This window comes from Myotis davidii, unplaced genomic scaffold (genome assembly GCF_000327345.1).
Source record: "Myotis davidii unplaced genomic scaffold, ASM32734v1 scaffold309, whole genome shotgun sequence".
Classification (NCBI taxonomy): Eukaryota; Metazoa; Chordata; class Mammalia; order Chiroptera; family Vespertilionidae; genus Myotis; species Myotis davidii.
The window spans coordinates 1,761,614-1,781,149 of record NW_006383013.1 but is presented as its reverse complement, the minus strand read 5'-3'; the positions used below and the strand labels follow the sequence as shown (position 1 = coordinate 1,781,149).

At 48.9% G+C, this 19,536-nt stretch overlaps 1 protein-coding gene and 1 pseudogene across 2 annotated transcripts in view; both read right to left on the bottom strand.

Moving 5' to 3' along the window:
- The window catches only part of FLVCR2 (feline leukemia virus subgroup C cellular receptor family member 2), a 57,402-nt gene extending 37,872 nt beyond the window's left edge, over positions 1 to 19,530 (bottom strand). The window contains exons 1-2 of one of the 2 annotated variants that reach the window (XM_015558056.1): positions 19,028 to 19,530; positions 18,432 to 18,991 (exon numbers count right to left, since the gene is read on the bottom strand). In XM_015558056.1, coding sequence (XP_015413542.1) covers positions 18,432 to 18,991; positions 19,028 to 19,226 — 759 coding nt within the window. In that variant the 5' untranslated portion in view covers positions 19,227 to 19,530. Of the gene's footprint in view, positions 1 to 18,431 lie in introns of both variants that reach the window. The other variant, XM_006778800.2, reaches the window with a different exon arrangement.
- LOC107181655 lies at positions 16,130 to 16,471 on the bottom strand (annotated as a pseudogene).
- Positions 19,531 to 19,536: the final 6 nt, after the last annotated feature.

Here is a 19,536-nt window from a genome sequence, read left to right as displayed (position 1 = left end):
TCCATCTCTTGAAAGTCATCAGAGAGCCAGGTCTTTGAGCATTACCTACCTGTGACTCCGGCATGGCACCATCTCCTTAATAAATCCTTCCTGTCTTGGCTGCAAACTTCTGTTTGTGTCTTATTGAGCTTTGATGCGGGCAGGCAAACAGACCCGTTCAGTCTGGTAACAATGACCAGGGGCCTGCGTGGGTTATTTGTAAGGGACAGAGACCTGGCCCAGGGTGGAGGCACCCTAGTACAGGTCGTCTATTTTTGAGGAGGAGAATAGAATTCAGGGCCAGCCATTCCTGGGCAGGTGATATGGTACCTACCCTCTTCCCTGAGGAGAGATTAGAAGAACTCTGGGGAGAGAAAGTGCAACAACCTCACCAGGACTGTCTGAGCCCCGTTTGTTACCTGTGATCACTGCCACTTGTGTGGTACAGCCAGGACTACCAGCCCCCTGGAACACCGCTCCTAGGCCCTGCCCCCTAGCTCCTGATGGCAGGGATTCAATCAATTCTGTGCTGGGCCACCACCTCCATTTTTTCCTACATGAAGGGAGGAGCCATCCTGGGCACATGTGGATTGAATTGCTGCTTTATGCCAACCCTTGGCAAAGGCCCTTCTTGGAATCAGAATGCTCTGCAGGACTCCCAGAGCCACCACAAAGCTCAGCTCACGGGGATCCGTCCGCAGGGACGCTCTGGAACCCAGCAGCTCTGGGAGAGGCTCCTACCGCCAGAATGACCAGAGCGGGTTGGGAAACAAAGAGCTGACTGTAAAGGTCAGAATGCTGAGCCCTATAAACAAGGGTGTGGTCCCTAACCCAAGGTTGCCCTTTACAATTTAGATAGGACATGATGTGTGTATAGGGAAGCCCTTTCATTCTGTGTCACAGGGCAAATCTAAAGTCTTCCTTCTTTTTTTAAGGGCACGTAAAAGCTAGCATTACACAGTATTTCAGTTTTCCAGGCACTGCATATCCAGCCTGGAATCAAAGCCTCAAAACCACCAATGTAAGGGAGGCGACAGAGCTCTAAGAGAGCATGTTGTTTTCTCCATTTCATAGCCGAGTTCAAACCACTTGCTGAAATCATAGAGTTTATCTGTGGCAACATAAACACAGGGATGTCTGATGTCCCCATCCCAAGCCCTGCTCTGTTCCCACAGAACCTTGCTGAGCCACAAGGCACTGAGCAGACACATGTCCCAGAAGGATGTGGTCTGAGACTCGGGAATGATCCAAGCTCTGAGGGGACTGTGTTCGAAAAAGGCTCTGTAATAAATCTGATCCAAAGTAACCTCCCAGGCGATCTAACCATAAATCCTAACAGGATAAATAGTCATGCCCAGACCTACAAAAGGCTTATCTTTGCCTTAAGCAAGCCCTGTCTACCTCTTATCAAAGTTCTTTCTGAACAGTGAGTCAGAGACAGTCCAATGAGAGGAGAGCGTTCCTCTGTAAGTCCCTAAACAAACCTCCAGCCAGTGATCTGGGCCCTGAGAACACAGCTCCCTCCTGCCCCCACCCCCACCTCTCCTTCCCCCCTACACACACAGTAGCCTTCAGAGAACCAAATGTCAGCAAGGAAGACACCTCACCGCACAGATAAAGCAAAGGGTTGTTGAAATGCCAGTCCCAAGGCCAAACAGCAGGCCAGAGGCTGAGACTGTCTCTTGTTGACCAGGACAGTGACCCTGGAGATGCAGGAGGCTGGTGAGGGGCTAGAGGAGGGGAAGTGTCTCCAGAGAACTAGGGATCCCTGATCTTCCCAGGCCCTGCCCCCAGCTCAGCCAGACTCTACCAGCTGCTGCTCTCCCTTAGAACAGGCTTCCAAGGCTTTTGGAAGTGAAGAGATTAGGTGGGGGAATTTTCTCAGGGCAACCGGTGTGCGTACAAGGTGAGGAAGAGTATAAGAAAGTTGGATCAAGATGCATTCTTCTTCCCCACCCCACTGAGGTCATGGCAATCACAGAAATTGCTCTGGAATCTTCCTGGTAATCACAGAAAAAGCTCTGGAATCTCTGATAATCACAGAAAGTACTCTGGAATCCTCCTTCAGCAATCTATGCATATAAAAGGCTAAGTGACCAGCCAACCGTCTGACCACCGGTACAATGATGCGCACTGACCACCAGGGGCAGATGCTCAACACAGGAGCTGCTGAGCTGCGGTGACTTGGCAGTGGTGGTTCTCGGGTGATGCACCCCGGAACCAGAGAAGAGGGAGCCCGATTCCTCTCAAGGCCACACGATTCCACCTTCAGCCGTGGGTTATGTTGTTGCTGGGGCACTGTCACCCCGAATCTGGTTTACTGCTGAGCTGCAGTAAGTAGTATTTCTTCTAATTAATTTCCTTTCAATGTGCATGAACCCATGCACCGGGCCACTAGTGAGAAAATAATGCCCCAAAGATAAAGTGTGAAACCAGAACACTAGTCATTCATCTTTCCATCTGAATGCTCTTAGTCCCCACTGGGTGCCAGGAATGGCCTCTTCCGGTGTGTGTCCTAGCAGCAAGGTCTTGGGAGGGCTGACCTCTCCTTAGACGGGTGGTGGCCTGACCTCAACCTAACTCACCAGCAGAGAGTGGACAGGTGGGTCTGCTTAAGTTCCCCCAATGTATGACGCTAGGAGAAGGATCAGTCAGCTGAGATGAAAGAAAGTAGCTGGATTTTAGAGTTAGAGAGGATGCTTCCGTACCTGGGTTTGGCAGGTAGGGAGATTATAGATGTGGATTCAGTAAATGTTTGTGGAGGGCTTATTTGGTCTCAAAGGCTTTAAGCTACAGACTTCTTCATTTAACTTTGGTGGCACCCTATGAACAGGCTTTCTGTTTTGTTTTAAAAAAAATTTTATTGATTAGAGAGAGAGAGGATGGGAGAGAGAAACATCAACCTATTCCACTTACTTATGCATTCATTTGTTGGTTCTTGTATATGCCCTGACCAGGGCTCGAACTGCAACTGTAGTGTATTAAGACGATGCACCAATTAAGCTACCCAGCCAGGGCCAAGGCTTTCTTGTTATAGATACTAGTAAGCTGATGCCCAAAGAGGACAGGTGTCCTGCTAGAGGCCCCAAACACAGCTGCCAGCAGAGCCAGGTTCCAGGCTCCCACCCTGGAGTTCTCAGACGTCAATGGCATGAGAATCCCCTGATGGAGAACCAAAACCACAGGTTCCCGAGCCCCACCCCAGAGAGGCTAACTCCTTGGGTCTGCCCTGGGTGCCCAGGAATCTGCATTCTGAAATCTTCACCCAAGGATATTTTTCCATTGATTTTTAGAGAGTGGAAGGAAGGGAGGAAGGGGATGGGGGAGAGAAACAGAGAAATTGATGTGAGAGAGACACATCTATTGTTTGCCTCTTGCACAAGTCCTGTCCTGGGCCAGGGATCAAGCCTCCAACCAAGGTACGTGCCCTTGACCAGGATTGAGCCCACAACTCTTTGGTCTGAAAGATGACCCTCCAGCCATGAGCAAAACTGGCTAGGGCATAATCTGCATTTTTAAGGAACACTAGGTGATTCTGATACTGGACCACACTTGAAAACAACTGAAAACTGCCCCAAGGAGAGAAATCAAAAGACACTTAGCTGCTGGTTTCCCAGCGTGTCCTAGGTAGGGAAGGTGTGAGAGAGGTGCGGCTCCTGCCTAGATTCTTGGTAGAGGAGAAATGGTTCTCTGAGTAAGCTCATTGGGTAGCTCCACAAAGTTCTCCAGCACCAAACAGGATGCCCTGGACAAAGGTCTGAGGTGGTACAGATCACTGGAGGGGCAGCCACCATCCATACAAACAGCCCATTAGAATGGGCCCTGCTTTGATGTGTTGACTCACAGCTGCTCACTTCGTACAGTTCACAGAGTAGATGGACAGGACAAATGGCCTTGTGCATAGAGAGAGCTGGTCCAGAGCCACTGAGGACACCCCGCTAGTTAGCACAGTAACTTGGGCTGAAGTCAGGAATTCTAGGAGAGAAGAGAAAGGGAAAAAAGGAGAAAAACTAACCCCCAATCTTGCTCCAACTTCTGTGCCCCTCCCTTCTGGTTGGCAGGGCTGTCCCATCGCAAGTGGTCTCCCAGAACTGAAAGGGGCTATGTTCACCTCTCTGGAGAGGGAGTCAGATGGGATGGGAGCCAAAGCAAACACTGCTCCACCTAGAGGTTCTCAGACACAAGAAGTTGGTACGCGAGTGGAATCCAGCCCTGCTTCCCTTTTCTCCCTTCCACAGACACAGACGGTGCTGCTGGTATCTGCCCTCATGCTGGAGCAAGGCCTCGTCTTGAATTGTGTGGCGGGAAGAGGCTGAGCTAAGGTTTTTGCACAGAATAAAAAAGAAAAGATGTCTATAATGAGCTCAGAAGGCAGAAGAATCAGGGGGCGTTGAAGCCTGCAGGATGCCCTCCCACCCCTGAATGACTCAGCAAAGAGAAAAGTCCTTTGTCCTGCAGAATCAAGGGGAGATGCTCTGTTGGGCTGGTGTGGAATAGAGGTCAGGGGACAGAGAATGCAAAAAGAAGAAACAGCAGCTTTCACCTTAATGCTATGGTTCTCTATCATCCCTGATGGGCTTCCACCCTCATCATCCCGCAGTCCACTCGGGCTGTTTGATGTTGGCAATAGGGGGGCAGGGAAGGGAGGGCTGGGGGGCGGGGCGCTGAAGTCCAGGGAAGGACATCCTGTTAGTAGCACTGCTGGAAAAAGATCAAGAACCAGGCTGGGGGAAACAACTGTGTCCACCTGATAAGCCTGGGCGCCCCACTTCCTTCAGCACAGCCTTAGGTTTGTGAGGCTAAGGTCTGATGTGTGGGGACTGGGGTTGGCCCAGTATCTGTGTCCTCTGAGACCCCAAAGTCTTCACAACAGACAACAACAGGTCTCATCAACCACACACTTGGAAACTCACGCCATCTTCTAGCACCTGCAAGCTTTTGATCCAGTCGCTCTCAAGGGGGACAAGTCCCCATCGGAATGCTACCTGGGAACTTCCTGGAACGGCCCACCCTCCCCTATTCACCCAACATCTCTTCACTTCACTCATTGAGAACTGGCTATTACCATCACCTCCTCAGAGGAGCTGTCCTGCTCGCTCCTCACAGCACACACTGAGGTATGCGCTACCACGGGCTGTGACCCCTTAATGCCCCGTGCACAGATACCCTCAAGCGGTTAAGTGTTGGCCTTTCCTGCATCAGGAGCCCCTGCAGACGGGAGCCAACTGACTACCTTTATTGGTGATAGCATCCGTTCTTCATTGACCATTTCTTGTCTGATAAACCATTAGCTAAAGGCCCTCCACTCCCTGTCTCATCTCCATCTTACAAAAGAAGTCAAAACTTAGAAAAGCTGCCTGACCTAGTGAACGATGTTTCTCTCTCACATGGATGTTTCTCTCTTTCTAAGCATGTCCTCAGGTGAGGATTTAAAAAAAAGAAAAATAAAAACTTAGAAAAGTTTAGAAACTTGCCCAAGAGTACCCAGCAGAGCTAAAGATGGTGTTCTCAACAAGCTTGGTCTGGTGGGTCTGACACAGTAAGGACTTAATACTCTTTTCATTGAAAGAGTAAGATAGAGTCTAGTGACCCTTCCTCCAGCCACCCGAGCACTCAGTGAACTCATTGTCACCTTACTTTCTTTCGGGAAATGGAAACCTGTTTAATAATTGGTCCCTCCATTTGTACTCGCCGGTATGCCCAGAACCCTGAGATACAGGAGAGATGTATCAAGGGTCCAGCTCCCTGACATGTTCCCCCCATTCGGTGGGAAGAGGAGCTGGGGGAGCAGGAAAAGATAAAGGAAGAGGGGCAAACACAAGCCACCAGAAAACCAAGCCCAGGACCCAGTAAACCCAGCAAGCAGAAGCCAGGGATGCCTCCACGCACGGAGACAGAGGAGATGATGGCAGGAGGTGAGCAGTACCCAGCCAGAGGGGAACACCTCACAAGTAGTGGGGATATTCGGGGAGGTTTGGGGGGACGATGGTAAAATATACACAGTATAAAATTGATCATTCTAACCATTTCAACGGTACAGTTCAGTGGTATAAAGTACATTCACATCACTGAGCAACCATGCCCCCCATCCACCTCCAGAACTTTTTTCATCCTCCTAAACTGACTGGGTACCCCTTAAATAATAACTCCCCATTCTTTCCTCCCCCAGCCCCTGGCAACCACCATTGTACTTTTTTGAGTCTGTGAATTTGACTATTCTGGGTACTTGTGGTATAATAAAAATATATTTGGTCTTTGTCACCATTCCTGGCTCAGAGCTCTAAACAAGTTGGGAATTTCCTGAGTGTCTTCTGTCATTCATAAGGAGCCCCCTCCATCACACCTGAGTTTAAGCTAATGGTTGAGGGGAAGACCTAGTGATTAGAATTTGGAAACTTTCAATCACACCTTCCCCCACCTCTGAGGAGGAGAGGGAGCTGGAAACTATGCTCTATAAAAACTCCTGAACAAGGAAATTCAGTGATCTTCCAGGTTGGTGAACACATCACGTCAAAGTGCTGGGAGGGTGGTGGTGTGAGGTGCGAGGGCATGGACGCGTGTGCTTTTCCCCGAACCTTGCTCGGTATCGGCTCCCTTTGGTTGTTCCTGGGTTGTATCCTTTATAATAAACCAGTAAAGGTCAGTAAAGTGTTCCCCTGGGTTCTCCGAGCCATTCTAGCAGATTACAGAACCTAAGGAGGGGTTGTGGGAATCCCCAATTTATAGTCAGAAGTACAGGTGGCCTCCAGGATTTGCAAATGGTACCTCATGGGAGGCAGTCTTGCGGAACTGAGCCCCGAACTTGTGGGATCTGCACTAACTCTGAGGAGCTAGTGTCAGAATCGAACTGAGTTGTAGGACAGAGAATTGGAGAACTGGTTGTTGTCAGAAAGAAAAAAAAAGACATCTCAATACCTTCTGTAAGTGCAATGATATAGTACTTGTGACTGGCTTATTTCACTTGGTATAATGTCTTCCAGATTCATCCATGTGGAGCATGTGTCAGAATTTCCTTTCTTTTTTAAGCTAAATAACATTCCATTGTATGTATATAACACTTTTTGTTTATCCATTCCCCCAGAGATGGACCCCTGGGTGGCTTCCACCTTTTGTCTGTGAATAATGCTGCTATACGCGTGGGTGCAAACATCTGGTCAAGTAAGTTCCTGCTCTCAGTTCTTTTATTTTTATTTTTTTTGTTTTTATTGATTTCAGAGAGGAAGGTAGAGGGAGAGAGAATCATTGATCAACTGCCTCCTGCATGCCCCACACTGGAGTTCAGAGCCAGCAACCCAGGCATATGGCCTTGACTGTAATCGAACCCGGGACCTTTCAGTCCACAGGCCGATGCTCTATCTACTGAGCCAAACCAGCTAGGGCTCTCAGCTCTTTTGGGTATACCTTTCTGCTTAATTTTGCTGTGAACCTAAAACTGCTCTAAAAAATAAAATCTATTTATTATTAAAAGGCTGGGTGACTCAGTAGGTTGGAGCATTGTCCTGAACACCAAAAAGGTTGTGGGTTTGAATCCTGGTCAGGGTGGGTATGGGAGGCAACTGATCAATGTTTCTCACATCGATGTTTTTCTCTCTCTCCCCTTCCCCTTCTCTCTGTAAAAATCAATAAACATATCCTTAGGTGAAGACTTGGGCGGGGGGTGCTGTTCTTTTCCTGCTCAATGGTTTTGGCACCCTTGTTGGAAATCATTTGATTATACCTGTGAGGGTTTATTTCTGGACACTATTCCATTGATCTATATGTTTGTCTTTATGCCAATATCATCATTACTGTAGCTTTGGTATTCGTTTTGAAATCAAGAAGTGTGAAACCTCCAACTTTGTTGTTCTTTCCCAAGATTGTTTTGTTTCTTCGGTGTCCCTTAAATTTCCACATGACTTTTAGGATGCACTGTTGCTATTTCTATGAAAAACGTCATCAGAATTTTGATAGGGACTGTGTTGAATCTGTGGATGGCTTTGGGTGGTACTGACATCTTAACAACATTAAGTCTTCCGACCCATGAACACAGAATGTCTTTCCATTTATTTAGGTCTTTCATTTCTTTCAGCAACATTTTATAGTTTTCAGTGTACAAGTCTTTCGCCTCTTTGGTTAAAGGTATTCCTAAGTATTTTTGATGCTATTATAAATGGGATTGTTTTCTTAATTTCCTTTTTGGATTGTTCATTGTTAGCGTTCAGGAATACAACTGGGTTGAAACACTGCAAATTCGGTTTTCAGAAGGGAACTGGGGATTGGGAGCCACAGCACGGGGAAGGGAGGTGGGGAGGGTGAGTATAAAGGGCATGGAATTTCCTACCATTTTGATTTTTCTTGGTTGGGCATTTGCTTGATTGCTGTAGATCTTTGACTGGTTTTCAGAGCTCCGATAAAGAAGTTATTTTAGCCAGTTTCTAGTTTATCTACTGTTTCGGGGGGGGGGGGGGGGTTCCCAAGACTTTTTAGTACACCATCTTGTTAATGTCACTCTCCCGGCAGGAGGAGGCTTAGTCCCTAAGCAGTGAATCTTCACCCAGACAACTCAGGAGCTCCACTGATCAGAGCTGAGAGACTAGGCTGGGAGGGAACCAGAGACACACTAGTAGGGATGGGGAGGGAGCAGGGGTCCTAGAATGCTACACTGAAAACTCAGACTGGATTCCATGGAGTTAGCGGGCACCTGCAGCAATGCCTGGCAGAGAAACCGAGCCGAGAGAGTCAGGCCAACCCCAGCTTCCTCCAGTGCAGAGTTGACATTCAAGAAACAAAAGGATTAGGAGCATCTGCAGTGGTTTCACCGCACATTCCATCAGGGATTTCCCCCTCTCCCCACCCCCATGAGGGTTTCCAGGACATTTTCAGAACCTTAAGTGAATCAGCACGATGAGCCTCCAATACCAGCCCAACCAGGATAGTAAGAAGCTAGGAAAATTCCTCGGCAAGTGGAATGGGGAAACAGAGAGATGGCTGAACCACCTGGCTGAGCAATTTACAGCAGACACAATCGGTCACCAGGGCAGTCAGCCCCAAACTGGCGCAGGATCACCCTCAGGGTGGCTTTCCTCCCCTGGCATATGGCTGGTCATGCGACTCGGGATTCGGACCCTCCCCTGACCTTTCCCTCCTAGAGAGAAATTCCAGGCCTCAGGTGTATTCAGCTCCACGCTCACCAACACTAGGGCCAGCTGTGGTGACTGCCGGCCTGCCCTGGCCCTGGCTCTGATCAGTCATTGGAGACTAGACCCTGAAAGGGCACGCCTGGAATCTGATGAATAGTCTGTTGAGATCTCCCCTAAGACCTCCCCTAAACCCCCAGCCTGTAAAACCTTCAAAATAAGGACCCAGTGCTCCCTCACTCTCCCTCCTGGGGGCGTGCCCACACCTTTCGCTTCCCCCTCTTCTTCCCACAGGCATGCATCTCCTCAACTTGAGACTTGCAACGAGGAGGGAAGGCAGCTTGTCCTGGGCTAACCCCTGAACCTGCCGCCGAGGCCCCCTTTGCAGTGGGACTTTCCAGCGAGCTGACAGCAGCCCCACCTCCGCTCATTTCTCGCCTAGAATTTTACCAGAGCCAAAGCGGCCCCACCTTGGCTCACCTGATGTTGCTTCTCTCCTAAGCCCTTCATTGTTTCGCTGTCTCCAGCTTCAGCTTCACGTTGCGAAATTTTTCCTGCTCGAAGTCAGGAACCAACACACTACGCCCGAGGCAGACGCGCTCAGGGCCAGGTCGCTGTCCAGTAGTGAGCATTCCCCTCAATCTGAAGGGTGAGTAACTGAGCTCACAAATGCTTCCACCTGCACACAGGACCCAGCCTACAGCAAACACCTCATAAACCAGCGCTGACAAGAACCTGGCTCTAAGCGGGAGGGTGCCTTCCCATGGCCTGCAGGTCCTCTCTCCAGCTCAGTGGTCGGCAGACTGCTGGCTCACGAGCCACGTGCGGCTCTTCGGCCCCTTGAGTGTGGCTCTTCCACAGAATACCACACACATACAGTGCGATTGAAACTTTGTGGCCCATACGCAGAACTCAGTATTTTGTGGAAGAGCCACACTCAAGGGGCCAAAGAGCCGCATGTGGCTCGTGAGCCGCAGTTTGCCGACCATTGCTCCAGGTGATTTCAAAAAGTCTGATTGCCAGCCCCACCTGGGAGGCCAGTTGAAAATATAGGCATCTGGACCCCTCCCCCAGAAAGCCTGGTTAAGGAAGTCCACATGGGGGCCAGGCATTTTCACCCAGGCCCATGGGTGAGGTGAAAAACCCCCATTTTCAGGAAGCACTTGTCTCATTTCCTCCCCAGAGTTGCTAACCTCTGACCTCTCATTTCCACCTGCCTGCACATTCCCCTCCCCCAAAGTCTCAGATGGGACCGTTTTATCTGACCTGCAGTTTCTAAATAAAGACTGTTATTTTTCTAAAGTCTTGAACCCGTCAGCAGCATTTAACAAACAGAATTCATAAGCAGACACAGAAAGCCAACAAGCATATGAATCCTAGAATAAGATCCTATGAGGTACCTAGAATAGGCAAATTCATAGAGAAAGAAAGCAGGAAGGGGTAACTAGGGGCTGGAGGGAGGGAGCAGGGAGGAGTTATTGTTTAAGGATTACAGAGTTGCTGGGGGGGGGATGAAAAAGTTTGGGGTATAAATGGCGGTTAAGGCTTACATGCCATTGTGAACGTATCTCATGCCATTGAATTGGACACTTATGAATGGCTAAAATCATCGCCATTATGTTACGTACGTTTTGCCACAATTTAAAAAACAGATTTCACATTTAAAAAAATCTGGATTTCTGGTTTCTCTTTAAAGAAAAAAAAAGAGAAGATCTAACAACACTGGGCCATGCTTTGGATGTCAGTGGTTGGCGGGAGCTGAAGCAGCTGCTGTCTGTAGATGGGACCTCCTGTCTGCTGTCACCCCACCACATTCCAATGTCACTTTTACGATGTCACGTGCATATGACCTGGCGCACCCGTGAGCACTTTGGGACCTGCAGGCCCTGGGTCCCGCCCATTCTCATTTTGGTCACCACTCACTAGCCTCGTCTGCTGTCCCAGCTCCTGCCTGTTTGTCTCTGCTAGTGCAACAGGGAGGCCAGAAAGCGGTCAGCCATGTGGGCGGGCGCTCCGGGCGCCTGAACAATAACAACCAATGGGAGAGAACAAGAGTTTGCCTTCTCCTCCCCAAACTTCACTCAGACTTTGAAAGAAAGGCTCTCCCATTAGAAGACCCAGAACGTAAGCCGAGAGTTTAAGACACCCCAGTGGCCATGATTTGGGGAGAAGCCTAGGCTGACCACCTGCCTCATGACCCTGACTCCTGAGTCAGTCCCAGAAACACTCAACCTCTCTGGGTGGTACCCATGATCAGCCAGTCCAGCCAACACAACCTCCCCAAGGCTGCAGTCAGTTCTCTAGAGCCCTGTCTTCATCTGCTGGAAGCCTGAAGGAGTTTGAGAAAACAGCAGAAACAGAAAGGTTGCTTTCCTCTCCTCCCCCTCCTTGCCCTTCTTCCCTGAAACAGACCAAACCATCCTGAGAGGTGCCCTCCCCAGACCGGGAGGAAGGGAGCATCCTTATCTCTGAAGACACAGGGAGGCTGCCAAGAAGAACCCAGACACAGGCCTTGTCCAGTTTCCCTAGTTTACTGTAATTCCCTCATACCCCTAACCTGCCACATCCCTCCACGGTTGTCCACTCTTCATCAAACCTGGCATAAAAACACACAGGTCTAGCCCTGGCCAGTGTGGCTCCGCTGGTTGGGCATCATTCCAGACACCAAAAGGTTGCCAGTTCGATTCCCAGACAGGGCACATGCCTGGGTTTTGGGTTCGATCCCCATGTTTCTTTCTCTCCTACGCCCTTCCTCTCTCGCTAAAAATCGATAAAAATATTTTTTAAAAATGCACAAGTCAAACTGTTCTTCATTTTCTTATAAGGCTCCTATGTCACATAACACTTACATTAAATAAATGTGGATGATTTTCTGTTAAAATGCCTTTATCAGTTTAGTTTTTAGACCCAGCCAGGGGCCCTTAGAAGGTCAAGGCAAAGTTTTTCTCCCCTACAAATAGCATCGTTGTTCCAGGTCTGTGTGGTGCAGCCTGGCTACTGAACACAACCCCATCATTTGCCAGGGAAGGTGGTTAGTCTGGAAGTGTAAAAAACATGACAATTTCGAAAGACCCAGGATGAAAAAAAAGGATGTAGAACTGATTTTATAAGGTAACTAGAGGCCCAGTGCACGAAATTCGTGCACAGGTAGGGACCCTAGGCCTGGCCGGCAACCAGGGCCAATCGGGGCCTTGCTTCGTTCCGTGCCGCCCTCTGGCGGTCAGTGCACGTCATAGCGAGCGATCAAACTCCCAGTCCCCTGGTCAAACTCCCGAGGGGACAATTTGCATATTAGGCATATATATATATAATTTTCCTTACAGGGAAAGCAAACTGATTATTTCCTCCTCTCTTATTGGGTTCTGTGCTCTGAGCAGCCCCAGAGTCCTTGAGAAGGCCCTTCCCTTGCTGGGTGCTGCAGGCTCCTCAGGGAGGGTGGGGGGCTGGCGCTGACTTGAAGATTTCTTTCATCTCCCACATCTTCCTGGTCCTTGATCACCAAGCTATCACCAGACTGGAACACAGGCTTTCTTCTAACCCTTGCACAACAACAATGTGTCCACATCACTCAAAACCCCACACAGATCCTTTTCCCTTGAAACAATGGAACAAGTGTTGCTAAAAAAAATAAAAGAAAAAAATGCCAGTCTGTTCCCACTTGTTCAAATAACCAGAGGGAACCGGAAGAGCCTCAGCTGCAGTCGGAGCCTCCTTCCCTCCCCTCTCCTCGGCTCAGGATTTACTGGCTTCTTCTTCCCAGAGACTCGAACCCATTCCTAGGACCCCTCCATGCGAAGTGCAGAGCAACAGCACCAGCCCTAGCAGTTTGCCATGGGGGAGGGGCAACCTAATGCTGGGAACTTGAGAGACAGGGGCGAGGCTCTCAAATTCTAGAGGCAACTGCTAGACACTTCTCACCATCAATTCTTGAGACACAAGTATCAAAATTCAAACCTCAGAATCCTGCCCTTTTTTTCTTTAAATATGTATTTTATCCACATGAAGACTCAAAGACATATGCTTTGGAGGTGGAATTGGGTTCAATTGTCCCTTCTGCCACCCAGTCCTGTAGGGCCCTGAATAAAGTTGCTCCATTTATCTGTCTCAACTTCCTCACCTGTAACAACGGGAACAATCCCACCCACCTCACAATGTTGAAACATTAAATAATGGATGAAAAAAGTGTCTTGCACTAGTAGGTGTTTGATATTTAGCTTCCTTCCCCTTCAATTTTCCCATAGCAATTAGGCTAAGAAGATACTAAAAACCTCATGGAGAACTGAAAATAAATCCCCTATACTCTGATCAATTTCGCTTTTTAAAAAAATCTGAATCTTGGTGCCTGGTTGTTGTAGTAAAATATAGAAATGTTTAAAATGTTTAAAGGATGTTAGAAAAGTTTTAAGATGTTTGAGTTAACGTTCCTTAAAACTTGAAGTATGATATTAAGAACACATTCCCCACTGCCCTGAAGTGTGTCCCTCATAGATAAAGATTTGAACTTCAGTAAACAACTCAGAGTGACTTGTCAAGATAAACATTTGGTGAGTGACTACTCTCCTTAGCCCCCTCCCCTTGTTTGAGATTAACATATGTGCATTGATGTAAATCATTGATAGCCACCTGAGCTGCTACAGGTACAAATAAGCTTTAAATATGGACCCAGGCCAGCTAATGATGCTCACCTGTCAAGACAGCTACAAAGGCCCGTCCCTTTGTCAGTCTGACAAGTGACACTCACTGCTCCACTCTCCTCTTCCTGTCAGATGACAGAAGAACGGCTAACAACCACCCCCCTATCTCCCCCTGCACGCCACCCATAGAGATGAGACCGAGCTCTCGGGTGAGGAACGCTGACCCCCTGTACCCAGACCAGACCAGCCTAGCTGCTGGACCCCAGAGGACAGCACCACCGGGATCCCTAACTAAGTTTGTACCACAGCTCAGGAATTTGTGTGAGTAATAAAAAAAGCTGTGCACCGGGATCCCTAACTAAGTTTGTACCAGAGCATCAGCCTGCGGGCTCAAGGGTCCCGGGTTCGATTCCGGTCAAGGGCATGTACCTTGGTTGTGGGCACATCCCCAGTAGGGAGGTGTGCAGGAGGCAGCTGATCGATGTTTCTCTCTCATCGATGTTTCTAACTCTCTATCCCTCTCCCTTCCTCTCTGTAAAAAAAATCAATAAAATATATTTGAAAAAAAAAAGCTGTGTGATTTGCAACTGCTTATGTTTCATGTGGTGCGATTCCTCCAGCAGTTAATTGAATTATTTTGCGTGCACTTAAAATTTAAAGCCTCTGGTCTTTGTTGGTCCTAAAGCCTGGCACCCTGGTCCTGCCTGCGTAAGAGCAGCCTCTTCACTAGCAGCGACTTGAATGTCCCACACCTGCATGGTTACAGTTTATCTCAAGGGATGCCTTCACACCCCAGATCCTTTCCCGGGATCTCCTTGGGACACTGGTACAATCTAAACATCTGGTGCAAGAACTCTGCGAAGGCAGGGGTTATCTTTGCAGCCCTAGTACAGCACCTGGCAAAACAGAGGAGCAAGGTAAAGGGGTTTAAACAGGTCTCCCCAAGATGTGCTACTTGGCATATGGATTATTTTGAGCTAAAGGGAACTGAAAGCCTGCAGAAACTCCTGCCTCTTCCTTATCTTCCTGGGAGAATTTAAATTGGGAGCTTTGTCCACAATAAAAGTTAATATCAGAAATAATCTTTTTAAAAATATTTCTTTTATTGATTTCAGAGAGGAAGGGAGAGGAAGAGATAGAAACATCAATGATGAGAGAGAAACATTGATTGGCTGCCTCCTGCACGCCCACCCTGGGGATCAAGCCCAAAACCCGGGAATGTGCCCTTGGCTGGAATCGAACCCAGGACCCTTCCTCCCGCAGGCCGATGCTCTAGCCACTGAGCCAAACTAGCTAGAGCCCAGAAATCATCTTGATGACCTATCTATAGAGCGGAGCAAACTTCTCATTACTGAACATCTGTTCTTCTTATTGTCCCGCAAATGACCTTCCTTCCTGCACCCCTCCCTTTAAGACCCAAGGCGTCTCACCTTAGTCCTTGGCTTGGGATATAATATAATCCTCATTTGACCTTTCTGTCTCTGAACCTCTCATGTGTGTGGGATCTCTGACTCTTTTACGTATGTGGGGTTCCCATATGTACATATGTAATTAAATGTGGTTACTTTCTCTTGTTAATCTGTCTCGTGTTCATTTAATTATTAGGCCAGCTGAAAAAACCTAGAAGGGTAGAAGAAATTCTCTCCCTCCCCCACCTGGGTAAAAGCTTGTTGAATGAATGAATGAATGAATGAATGAATGTTGGACTGAATGCAAGCAGGGCTGGTGCATTCGTCAAGTGTCTAAGAAGCACTAGAAGAGAGAGGTTAGAATTACCAGGGTGAAGGGGTTCTGCTGCCCAGTGTGAAGTCTGCAGGCCATGAAGAATTATTCTGCAGAATGACACTGGAAATCTGTTTAACAGCTTTGTGGAGCCCTTTTCCAGCAAAGTTCAAGGTGCTCTGTTAATATTTCTCCTCCACTCAGTCATGTTTTACTCAGAAAATAAGGTTAAAACACACACTGAGAATCAAATATGATTTATCTCTATGAGAGGAAGCATAAACAATTCTGTTATTTCATAATTTTTTTTTACTTAGCACAGTGGGTTGAGCCTAAAAATATCAAACTAAATAGATGGCTTCGTGACACAAATTTATGCTGTCACAGAGTTTTTAAATGTAAAATTCTTAGCATTTCCTGGCCTTGGAGGGGAGCAGGGGTGATGCATGCATAACTACTGTTATTAAATCTTAAAGATATGTCTGGTGTTAAGTTCCCTCACAGGTATAAGTGTGTCATAAAGGGTCTGAAAACCTATAACTCTTTTTTTTTTTTAACAAAAACAATTCAACATCATTTATTGTCATCTGGTAGTAACATAAGGGTATTGTAAGCCAACATGAATAAATGTTTAAGAACGATTCTCCCAACAAAGGGCACCTAAAAATCACAAACTGTATTGCTTCTCAATAATTTCTCTCTCCATTAGTCATTTCTAGGTGGAGACATTTTGGAGCAGAGAAGTATTACCTCCTTTCAGCATGATCCAACCTAGTTGTTTTCTCAATGAATCTCTTCTGCAGCATCTAATACGAGGTTCATACACTCATCAAAACCCATGAAACAGCCTCTGCCCGCATATTCACTTGTTCACAAAGCCACACCTGAATCCGAGATCTATTCTGCAAGTACCTGAAGATGAGGCTGGTGGGCTGCACCTTCACCTTCTGCACTTTTTGGCCCTGGCCGTGGTACGCCATGGTGGAAGCTGACAAAGACCACCCTAAGCCGCACGCTCTGTCCGAGAGCCACCTCTAGAGCAAAGAATTTTATATGCTCCTTCCAAAAAGCAAAGAGATTTCTACGCCATCCTGCTGCACTGGGAAAAAGTTTACTCTTAATGGTTAACAAAACAAGCGCTTGGTTCTCTGAACTCACCAGGCCTCCTGAGGGCTCCTCCCAGTTATAGTTCTGCCCTCCCCAAACCAAAGGTGTGGGGTTTGCAGTGGCCTGGCCTGAATCCTGTTCTACTGCCAATAAAGAGACATATCTCTCAGGAAGCTTGAAGGTCCTGCCCTTCACCCCCACCCACGGCTTTACCTTCTTAGAAAGGAAAAATCCAATAATGTCAAACCCACCAGCAGGGCTGCAATGGGGACGTGAAAATCCCTTTAGCAAATAGCGGGTTGGTCAGCGTCACCCTCAACACCTAGTTTTTAGTTGCCCTGAACAAGATCCCTCTGGCTTCACCCCCAGACCTCAAATCAATTCAGTCTTCAGGACGTTCAAACCCACAGGTGGAGGGGGTGGGGGGGGAAGAGCTGGGTAAGAGATTTCATGTTGCCTGTTTGTGTGCTAAAGAACCCTCTCTGTTTGTTTTCATTGATTGCTTACACTATTGCCCAAATGGCAGGGCTTACAGGCTTGGGGAAACTTAGCTCAAGTCAACTTCCTAGTGGTGAAGACGAACAGGGTGGAAATTGGCCTTTAGAGCAGTTTTGAAAATTTCTGACCCAAATGAGAAATTTCTAAATGAAAAAGGTTAACATTTCTAAATGCAACAACAGGTAAGAGAAAACAGGCCCATAGGAACTAAGCGTTACTGGACCTTGTGAAACACACTGCCACAACGGCGTGTGCTCGGGAGGCAGCGGGCCCGGGAGGTGGTGGCTCGGATAGAGCAGAGCCCCTGTGTCTGATCTGCTTCAAATATTTGGAGAAGACGATCAGATGCTTAACTCACTCAACTTCCTAGGTCATCACCATGCACATGGTGAGGCAAAGAATTTCATATGCTCCTTCCAAAGAGGAAAGAGAAGAGATTTAGAGGTAAGCTGTCCAGGCCTTTCCAAGGGTTTTAGTCTTTGGAAATTCAGAGGGAGTTTCTACTCCATCCTGCTAAACTTGGCTCTAAACCCCAGGGAAGGAGTTTGGCACAAAGCGTTGTTCCCACTGCCCTGTCTTTAGCTGTATACAAAAGAAGGTAAGAACGGTGCCAAACGCCACCAGGGCCGGCTCGGCGGTACTATGTAGCGCAGGAGAGCGTGCACTCTAGGAAAGCTGGTGGCTCAGGCTAAAGACACCTGCTACATTCTAACGGTACCAGCCCTGGAGCTGCTCCCTGAGAAAGGACAGCTCTCCTGGAGTCAAAAGTCTAGGCCAGTGGTCGGCAAACTGCGGCTCGCGAGCCACATGCGGCTTTTTGGCCCCTTGAGTGTGGCCCTTCCACAAAATACCACGTGCGGGCGCGCACGGACAGTGCGATTAAAACTTCGTGGCCCATGCGCAGAAATCGGTATATTAAACTATATTATAGTTTAAGTTTAAAAAATTTGGCTCTCAAAAGAAATTTCAATCGTTGAACTGTTGCTATTTGGCTCTGTTGATTAATGAGTCTGCCGACCACTGGTCTAGGCTGGTGGACTGACAGGTTAGGAATGAAATCATAAAACATCCTATTTTTCAAAGCATGCTTTCTGCTGGGGGAGGAGAAATTGTGGGTGAAAGAAAAGGTCCCCTCCTTTTATCCGCACCACCCCCATCCCCCGCCCCGCACCTCTCTTACACAGTCACCCAGTCATAATCACTCACATCATCAGTCACACAGAACCAGAAAGGCACCCGGAGTCACCAACTCAGTTGAAGTCAGAAAATTACAGTCTCCCACACAGTTCAGGATGGTCAGATACAATCTAACACGCTCCGTCCCACAGTGGTACCATGGCCATTCCTCTGAACACCCACCAACTCTTCTACCCACCTGGTTGCCAAAGACAGCTATGGAGCAGGCCGTGGAGACTTCATTAGCCCCAAACCAGACTGAAGCGATGCGGGAGGGCATGCCCAGGATGAAGACCTGGGCCACCGAGCAGATGACCTGGCCCAGCACGGTGACCGGGAAGAGATGTGGCTTCAGGCTCCCTAACTTCACCCAGGCCCCCAGACAATTGAGAGCGGAGCCCATGAGGGCGATGTTGCGAAGGCCAAATTTTTCCAGCAGCCAGGCCACCGGCAGTAGCAGAGGGATGTAGGTCAGCATGTAGACCATGGACAGCCAGTCGATGGCAAAGGCACTGACCCCGTAAAAGTGCTTGAAGATGTTATTGATGGAGCCGTACTGGATCCACTGGAAGGCGTTGCACATGGAGTAACAGCTGAACACCAGGACCACCGCCCAACGGCGCCTGCTCACCTTGATCGTACTGAGGTCCTCGCGGCCGGAGCTACTGGGTTGGGTCAAGTCACCGGGGTGGGCGACGGTGCTGGGGAAGGCTGAGCCGCTGGGGTTGGCAGAGACGCTGGGGTGGAAGGAGACACTGGGATGAGCCGAGACACTAGGATGGGCCGAGACACTAGGATGGGCCGAGACGCTGGGATGAGCCGAGACGCTGGGATGAGCTGAGACACTAGGATGGGCCGAGACGCTGGGATGAGTCGAGACGCTGGGGTCAGTGGGGATGGCAGGTGGGGCGGGAGCGCTGGGGTCCGCCGGCGGCTCGGACTGCTGCTCAAGGGTACCATCGCGCTCCTCCAGGTTGCGACCTTCATTCACCATGACCACGGCCTCCCTTGGAGCCCCGCACAGGCGCTGGGAGCTCCGGCAGTCTTACGGGGCAGTGGCCTCAGCTAGCGGGGCAGTGGCCCTGGTCCGCCCCAGAAGAAACCGAGGTCCAGTCCTGCGTAACAGCCGCGCGCGGGGCTCCCGGCGCTCACCTCCAAACTTCTGCCCCCACTTTTCCGGAGGGTGGGGCCGCTGTCCTGACGACTGTCCCCCCGGCCGGTGCCAGGAGTCCTCCTAAGGCGTCCTGGCCGCGTCCAGCCCCTCGGCCCAGGAGAGACTGAGCTCCTGGCGCGGCCAATTCCCG